Genomic DNA, 9926 nt, shown 5'->3' with positions numbered 1-9926 from the left:
AAACTATTTTTAAGCTAAGTGATAACGCTTAACTTCTGTAGTAAAAACTTTTTTTTTTTGGTGAATTCAAATCCCGCAGTTTAGTTTAGTTATATTAACATCCCATTTTAAAGTAACACTAGGGCTATTTTGGGACATAATTTTGAACTTCGATCAGATGCCAAGGACGACACCTGTTCTGACATCTCCCTCTCCCCACCACACCAGACCAGGGGAAAGACGTTTGACCTGGACGGATTTAACGTGCACCAGACCCGCTTACACGTCGGTTCTTCGACGGAATCGGGTCACGAATCTGAAACTCTCTTTTACGAAGTATTAATTGATTAATTTATTTGAAGTTGTTATTTTAAGTAATTATATTTATTAATTTAAATTTAATTAATTAATCTAACTTATTATTTAAAATGTTTATTCTTTACAATTCATCGGAATCATTTAATCATTATAATGTATTATTTTATTATTTAATAAATATATTTTATTACTTTTAGTAATTATTTTACTATTAATTAATTTTAATTATTCTTAATTTGTTATTTTAATTTATATAATTTATGAATTACTTTATTATTTAATTTATTATATTTATTTTATTTTATTAATTTAGTATTTATTTTATTATTAATTAATTAATTTTTTAGCTAATTAATTTCTGATATCAATATTTATTATCGGATTTATGACATATTTTACGATCGAATATATGACAGTATATTTTAAATATCAAACATCATAGAGATATCGTGCTATGTCTTAAGTTAATAGGGAAGTACATATTATATCCGAAGAAAAATTGAAAGAATTATTTGTTTACATTATAATGAGAAACTAAATATTATATTTGGTATAAAATTATGAAATATTAAAATGTTTGATTTTTGGAATATTTGTTTTTAATAGTAAATCGAAAATGTTGTGGTCTGATAAGGTGAATTTGGTATGCTCAGATAAAAATCAATTCCATAAAAAATTACCCCAAAAGTAACTTTATATATGAGTGAAAGATCGATTATTACAGTGAACTTATTTTTATTTAAATATAATAAAAATTTTAAAAAATTCAAATGCCATGCAATTTAAATATTATGTTTAAAATCTGAAAAATGTATGAAATTCTTCATTTTAAATACTCTTTTAAATATATAGTTGTTTGAAATTTCATACGAATGCAATAAAAAGAATTTTATGCCGGACCAAATTTGAAAGTAAAAAAAAAACATACTTTAAGGAAAATATAAAAAATCTTATTTATTTATTATCATAGGCGTTTCTATTAATAGCATATTGTTAATTTTGAGCTTTCGGCTTTTCAAATCTATGCATCTCTGTAACTGGGAAAATCTCTATTTTATAGAGATAAAATTAAAAAATCTTTTTTTCTTTTTAGGGCACAATTTTTTTTAGTTCCTTTAAAAGAAAATGGCGAATTTCATTGTTAGTCATTGTTTTCAATATTTCATATTTTAAAGTTTCGGAAAATAGCTATAGATGGCACCACATCTATAGTAAATCTCAAAGAAAGAAGGCACGAGAAGAAATTTACGCCCGTTTGCTATCAAGTGCGAATTGTTGGGTGAAATCAGGACTGGCCTTAATAGGTATAGGGCCCAATTGGAAATGATTTTCGATAATACCTATTTATCAGCCATCTTTCACTATTGCCTACAAAATCTTAAGTATATAAAAAATATTTGATAAAAAAGTAATTTAAACGTTTTTATCACTGTAATAACATCAGACATTTAAATTTAAATTCTTTTTTTTTCTTAGTCAAAAATTATTATAATGTATATTATAATCGATATAATGAAATCAATTTTATTCTCAGTTTCATTATCAGATGACCACCCTTCCATGTAATTAAAACTTAATTAATTTTGATAGATCAATTCATAAGTAAGTACTGAAAAAAAAATTGTATAATCATACAAAATATACGAGTGGATGAAATGTGCGGTGCATTCAGCAGCAATGAGGCTTGCAGTCATAAAAGAAGACAAATCCAGAGTAAAGTCGCAATTTTAGTAAACATGCGAAAATCGCCACATTTATTGCTATCATTATCAATGTTTTTTGGCTCTGCTTAAATTTCTGCGTTTAGATATGAAAAGAAATACTTGATGAAATATTTATACAAGGCACTTTTTTTTTCTTTTTATGCCTCGGTCACTTCGATTTGGCCGCAAATTTCTTTTTACTGCTACTGAAATATTTTCTGCTGAAGTTTCTGTTACTCACATTTGCAATAAACCACAGAATCTGAAAAAAGAGAAAGTGGCATCCACTAAGGAAATTATTAAAAAAAAAAAAAAAAAACGAATAATGTAAATTATGTTCGATCTATTTATGTAACAAATGAATATCATTATTTTGAAAACTTGATTTTTATAATACTTGTTGTTATGGATTTAGATTCTTATTTTATCAGAATCAGTAGGCATATTATTCAAGAAATTTTTTGACGTTCCAGGGAGCAGGGTTTTTATTTCACAGTTAGTTAGCTGCAAAAAAAATCTTTTTATGAATTGACTTCATCATATAATGTTGAACACAAGTTCTGGATTAAAAGATTATATTACTGCACATATTGATGAAGATAAGGATAGTATTCAAGAATTCGCATTGTTTCTTCCGAGTTTCGGGTTCACCTCTCGCATTGTAACCTGCATGTGTGAGGCGACCTCTGGTGGATACACTTTGATGTTAATAGAAATGCCCCGTCAGAGAGAGGAAGAGCAGTCTATCTTGAACACTCCTCCTTTTGAGCTTCGAAACTTATTGAATCGAAATTCAACACTTCATGGCCTATATCGGGATGGTGGTCGAACTTCACGTCCAGCTCTAGGGCTAACTGGATTCAAATCAGGAATGGCTTGTCTTTTAGGACTTCCCCAGATTCTAGAAGCTGGATTTCAGTTTCTGGAACCTGGACCTTGTTGGATACTTGCTGTTGGCTTTCTTCTTCTAATTCTAAAGGGCAAAGCTTGAGGACGGGTCTTACCACAATTCCTGATTTAGTTGCTCTTCTTACTCTTCCGTCCTTGCTTGAATAGATATCTAATATTCTCCCCAAGGGCCAATTTAACTTTATACACCCTATTTTAGGACTTAGACTTTTGTTTCGAACTGTAATTCTTTCATATAATAGGCTATACGATATCAGTCTTTTCCAATATATGAATCTTTTGTCCAGTTCTTTCTTATTAGGCGGTTTTAATTTATTCAAGTCCATTGTATCACCATGATGAATTTCTTTTAAAAAATAAGACAGGAGTTAGTGGACATAAATCGCGGGGTCTTTACTAAAATAGCTCAATAGGTCATAAGAATTTAACTGGCTTTCACAATCGCAGAACACTGTTTCCATTTCTTGGTAATGCAAAGAGATGTTACCTAAGACTTTTCTCAGGATTCTTTTTAAAATTTCTATCATTCTCTCCTAAATTTCACTCCACCACGGAACTGTTGAAGGAATGAACTTCCAAGTTAGTGGAGAAAAAGATGTTTTTAATCTTCCTAGGTTGATATTCTTCGAGGAGTTATCAGCTCCAATGAAGTTGATCGAAGGACATCTTCTACGAGCTATGCATCTTCTCAGAACCAGAATAAAATAATCTGTAGATAGAGACAAGAGAAGTTCTAAATGCACAGCTCTATAAACCACATAGGTGAAAATCAAAATCCAACGCAAATGACCAGCTGCATCTATTCCAATGATTTCAAAAATTGAATCATTTTTCACCCGGTAGTGTTCCTTCTGGTATTTCTGGCCGTTTTATATTAAATCGTTAGCAAATAACGTAACTTTTAATTACCTTTTTTATAATTTATCTACTCTTCAGCATCCAATAATTTTCTCTTGGAGCTACCATTAAAATTATACTCTAATATGCTCATGTTCTTGGTGCTTACATAAAATAAAACGCTTGACAACATAATGATCTGATGGTAGAATGATCGTAACTTTGAAGTTTCTTTCATCTTCTACTGACTTTTTGTTAAATGAACTTAAATTTTCGTAAAATCTATGTAAACAAACTGTAACTCTTATTATTCTCTTGAAAGAAGACATGTCGTTATAAAATTCGTCACTTTTCTTATCCAGGGATGATACTATGATTTTCTTCTTTTCAGCATATATAATATTTCCATCAGGTAGCAGATCAAAATCCGGCCATTTATCTATAGAGTCTTTGATCCACTGAGGTCCTTCGTGCCATTGCTTTTTCAGTAAAATTTTCATTGAGCATCCTCTTGATGGTAAATCAGCTGGAGTTTGAATTCCAGGCACAAACTTCCATTCATAAATTTCTAAAAGCTTTCTAATTTCGTTTAATTCGATTGTACACTAAAGTCATCCCAAAACTTCCTATCTTAATCCAATACAGAGCATCCATAGAGTCGTTCTGGAAAATTGATTCAATATTTCCCAATTTTAAATCTTTTTTCACTGAATTTGCTAATCTAGATTCAATATTGCAAAGTAACAGTTCTAATCTTGATATGGATAATCCCTTTAAAGGAGCTCTTGACCTAGTTTGAATTAGTAAGCAAGTTCCTTGCCATCTTTTTCTGCTTTTAAGAATATGCAAGTCGAATATTCAAACTTAGATGCATCACAGAAAGGATGGAAAAAAATGCGTTATTATTATTTAAAAATAAGTTAAGGCTACATCTTGTTAATATATATGTGTGTGTGTGTGGTGTGTGTTAAAATGTAACATATTTCTTGCAAGTATGCATAATGTTTTCTAAGAGTTTAATTAATAAATAAAGATCAGAAATCAGACCTTTATAACATTCAAAGCATGAAACTTTCATTAACCTTCCAATTTTTAAAGAGATTCCAGCGTTTAAACTAAAGAAATGCGTAATTAACAAATTAGGCATAGCTATATAGAATAAAGTGAAAATTTCTTACGTCTATTAATAATTGGCTATAATCTCTTTCAATACTTTAACAACAAAAAATAATAAATAATTTTATTATATATGCAATTATTTACTAAAAAATTACTCTATAAAAGAGCAGTTCCTATGCAGAGACTTTTGCCTCTGTTTGTCTTGAGCATTGATTCAATGGACTGCTTTCTATAATACATCAACTTCCTCCATTTGCTGATAGAGGTACATCAGTATCTCTCAAATTCATTTTTTTGGTTCATTTTTACTCCCTGAACAATAATTAACAATTAATTCTACTTTTTGAAATGAAACTTCTTATATATTGTTTGCCAACGGATTCTAAAACTCTTTGCGCATGCGTTAGGATGAGTTTAATTCGACAAAATAGAGGTGAGAGGAAAGATGAAAGAAGGTGTTTACATTTAGCAATAAAATAAATTCCGGAAATGAGTTCATCCTTTCGCGTCTCACCCCTCAGTGAGATAGAGAGGTCGTCTCAGGATACTGAAATGAACAGCATTTTTTTAGAAGAGTAGTAAGAATACAATTCATTAAAAGGGGAAGGATAGTTTTGATATTAAACGAAATATTCATCTCAAAATTAAGCAACAGAATTCGTAACATTAACAAGAACAATAATATTTAGAATGAGGCAATGCATTGCATTTGGGTATTAGCTGAATATCACCCGAATTAAGAACAGCTTATTTTTGAAAATCTTTGAAATTTGAAATCAGCTTTGTTTGTAATATTATTAAAATTTAATATATTATTTTTAGTTTATTAAAACTATTACTAGTTTATTATTATGTTTACATAATTATTAATTTTATTTCATAATTTATGCAAATGTACTAATAAATAACCATTATTTACTAGTACATTTGCATTATCTATTGCATGAAAGAGTCAAGTTTTCATTTATTATACAGACATTTTCGTACATTCCAGTTTAAGTGAAGTCTATTCATGCTCACATGAATAGTGCCTTACCAATTAACATGCAGAATAAATTGAGTAACTTGCATTTGCTGCTCATAATATTAAAACTAACCATGATTTGTTTTAAATTAAAGCCTTTTTTTATGATAGTATATTTCTGCTATCAACAGTGTTTTAACTATATTTTTTTCAAAATTAATTTTTAAATTTTATTTATTTGTAATGATGTGGTATGAAGTTATATGTATATTTAGTTGATTTTTATTTATTTAATCAGCTTACTTTTCAGTTTTATAAATTACTTAATCAATAAGTACACTGGAGTGTTCAAGAAAACTTTATATCTAAAAGATGTTAATAAAATTCCTAAAATGCATTCTTTTATAATAATTTAAGATTATTATGTCAATACATGGAAGACATACATACATTCCTTTTGTACCCTATTTTTCGCATTCTCACTTTTTTTGGTTGTTAAAAATAATTTACACAGAATGATAACATAGTATAAAATTTTAGATAACAAGCAGATACATAATGTCTTATTATACACTACTCAAAACAATAAAGGATTTTGAGGTTGTGGGTTGATCATGCACCTGGAAAATTGTTTGAATGATTGATACATCATCGGCAGACGTAGTAGGCTATATTAGATAAAAATAACATTTGTTTGGCAGAAAAAAATGCGTTTTATTGCGCATTTGGGTACAAAAGGAAAAAGAACACAGTTTGTGCATATGAGAAAAACAAATAAAAAAATGTTTCCTTAAAAGAAAATCGTTTTTAGTAGGGGGTATGGTTTCCCCGGACGACCAGCAACGCTGAACACTTTTGAGGCTTCGAGTGTCAATGAGACTATTGGGGGGGGGATCCATTAACAATGAGGGGCTGGTATATTCTGTCCCACTCCTCCAAAAGAACTCTTTCCAGTTCTTGGAAAATTTGTGGAAGTGGTAGGCATCCAGCAATTCGTCTGCCTAGAATGTCCAAATCATGCTCGATTGGGTCCGGAGAACATGCTGGCCAATCCGTTCGTATGATTCCTTCCTCGAAAAGGAATCAGTCAAGTTAACACGATGTGGCCTGCAATAATCGTCCATTATCATGAAGTCATCCCCAATTTCTGCAGCGTAAAGAGCTACAATAGGTCAGGATCTCATCCCTACATCGGCGACCGATCAGAGCTCCATTTCGAATGATATGAAGATTGGTGCACCCGTCGATGGAGATGCCAGCATAAACCATCATTCCCCCACCACCAAATCTTACACTTTCGTGCACGAACGCAGGATTGTTTCTAATGCCACGTCCCCTCCAGATGATAATACGTCTATTATCAGGATGAACAGAAAAACGAGACTCGTCTAGAAAAAGAATATTGGGCCATTCATTTCTCCTCCAGTTCACATGCTCTACTGCCCACTCCCTGCGGGCGCGACGGTGTCTTAAGGTGGGTTCAGACGAGGCTTATTATTGCGCGCAATAGAAGACCACGCCTACCAGAGGATGATCACATGACCAATCCTCAAACAGGTTTAGTAAGTTTGTAGAGGACATTCCAAATCTCTTAATGAATCGCCTTTTGGCGCACACTCTCATTTTATGTACTTTCACGCACAGCCTTGTGATTAGTGTCTGAAAATATTTTATCTATCGACATACCTTCATGGCTGAACGAAGCAGCCGAAGAAGGCATTTATCAAAGAATCAGAAAGATTTTTTGAAAAAAACTCTACTTCGTCTTCTTGCGGTTCTATCTGAGCAAGTAGAGGAAGAAATGAAAGCCACAAAACGTACTTGGGTTAAAAAATGGATTAGAAGAAGAGATGAACTCGGCACTTCTAATCATCTTTTAAAAGAGTTAGCTGCCGAGGATCCGAAAGAGTACCGGGTTTTTTTAAGACTAACTCCGGAGATGTTTAACAATTTGCTATGCCGAATTTCAGATACAATTCAACGGCAGAACACAATAATGAGAGGCAGTTTATCTGCAAAAATTAAACTGGAATTAACGCTGACCTTTTTAGCCAGTGGATGCAGTTATAGAACGCTGAGCCATCTCTTCCGTGTGCCTAAGAGCACCATCAGTTCTACGATTCCAGAAGTTTTGGATGCTATTTATGAAAGCTTGAATGAATTCATAAAGGTATAAAACTTATATTTATATAATTTGAATAATTAGTGCTGAATGAGTCGTATCAAAGAGTTTTTTATAAATCTGCCGTGATTGAATAGTAATATGTATAAAGAAAAGTTAATTTGCGAGCATTTTTATGGCCTAATAACATTTACAGGTATAAATATTATAAGAAAATTGAAAACACACACGCAAATTAGTCATTTATATTTTGACTTCAAATGATTAATATTTTGGATACTATGCGTTTTGCTGTTAATTTATTTAAAAACACTTTTTGTTGCAAATGCCTTGTTCACTACAGTGATTTTTTTTAATACTTGATTTTAAAGCAATAGAAATGAGTTGCTGGTGTTAGAAATGGAGAAGTATCATGAGAAAAAAAAATTGTTCACTCATTATTGATATAGAACCATAAGAGATCCTAATCTCTTGTTGATATTTATAATTTTTGCCAAAATAATTAATACAACAAATAATCTCCATTTGTCTTATCAATTAAGCATATTGATTTAAAACTTCGTCTAGATGTTAATTACTTTGCCTTTAGTAAATATTTACTACAGCAAAATTTCCTACTGTTTAATTTTATGAAGGAAAGCAATAAATTGAAGGTTTTAAAGTCATTATTATTACTGTAAACAAATAAAATTTAAGTAACTTAAAAAAATTACTGCATATTTATTTAAAAACAACAAGAAATAATTACTAAATTTTTTAGTAATTATTTTATATTATAGCAACTATAAGTAGATATTAAATAATTCAGTCATGAAACACACAAAAAATCAAATTATAATTTATTTATTCATCGTTAAAAATTGCACATTGCATGGCTGCAGCTAATACATCATTTGATGCATGTATGGGTGCTTTTGCACACTCTGCAGCCATGTCATGCAGCCGGTACTTGCTGATAATGCCTTGTATCTCCAATTGTGCCTGAATCGCTGATTCAGGCTTCAGTTTTTTAATATGTAATGCGATTGATCTGCCAAAAGCATCCACTTCATCATCTGAATCTACATTAAGTCTGTCCGCAAGCTGTTTTATATCCCCAGTTATTTGAAGCAAGTCCCTATTCCTCTTTTTTCTTTTGCCAAATGAGGTTCTGCCTCGTTCAAACTGAGGAGTCGACATTGAAGGAAGGTGAGGAGTACTCGCTGGTGTTGATGTAGAGATGATCTCCACACCATTCCTTTCAGCATCTGCTTCCTCAAAAGTTGGCTGAGGTTCCTGAAAAATTGATAACAAATTACGATTTTGAATGATGTCACAAAAGCATATTTCAGAACATGAATAATAATTTTTCATTATTCTCATTGTATAAAAATTTTATTACAGGTCCCCTCTACTACAGAAGAATGGGCTGCTATTAAGCAAGGTTTTTTGAATGCGTGGAATTTCCCAAATTGTCATGGGGCACTTGATGGAAAACATGTCCTGATACAGGCACCTCCTAATTGTGGCTCACAATTTTTCAACTACAAAGGATTCCACAGTATAATTCTACTAGCATTAGCTAGTTGGGATTACACGTTTCTGTATATTAATGTTGGATGCAATGGAATAGTTTCCGATTGAGGAGTACTACAGAACAGTGCGCTCTACGAAAAATTAGAACGATACACTTTATTTCGTACAGATGGATGCATTATTGGGGATGATGCGTTTCCCTTGAAACCATATTTGATGAAGCCATTCAAAATTCATCCACTGACTACCGAGAAAAAGATATTCAACTACCGTCTAAGTAGAGCTAGACGAGTTGTAGAAAATGCTTTCGGTATTTTAACTAGCAGATTTAGAATCTTCACAAGAAAAATTGAATGCCAGTTATCTACAACTGACAAAATTGTGAAAGCATCTTATGCTTTGCACAACTGGCTCATCAAAACATCTGCATCCTCTTATCTATCTCGGGGGTCTTTGGATG

At 31.5% G+C, this 9926-nt stretch overlaps 1 protein-coding gene across 1 annotated transcript; it reads left to right on the top strand.

Annotated features, from left to right (window-relative positions):
- The first annotated feature begins 7519 nt into the window (after nucleotides 1-7519).
- LOC129975588 (uncharacterized) lies at nucleotides 7520-9702 on the top strand. The gene is made up of 2 exons (XM_056088651.1): nucleotides 7520-7999; nucleotides 9335-9702. The coding sequence occupies exons 1-2, from the start codon at nucleotides 7520-7522 to the stop codon at nucleotides 9572-9574; spliced, it is 720 nt and encodes a 239-aa protein (XP_055944626.1). The 3' UTR covers nucleotides 9575-9702.
- The last annotated feature ends 224 nt before the right edge of the window (nucleotides 9703-9926 follow it).

The sequence above is a fragment of the Argiope bruennichi genome, chromosome 7 (assembly GCF_947563725.1).
Source record: "Argiope bruennichi chromosome 7, qqArgBrue1.1, whole genome shotgun sequence".
NCBI lineage: Eukaryota > Metazoa > Arthropoda > Arachnida > Araneae > Araneidae > Argiope > Argiope bruennichi.
Note: the sequence above shows the minus strand (reverse complement) of the source record. Positions and strands in the feature narration are given on the sequence as shown.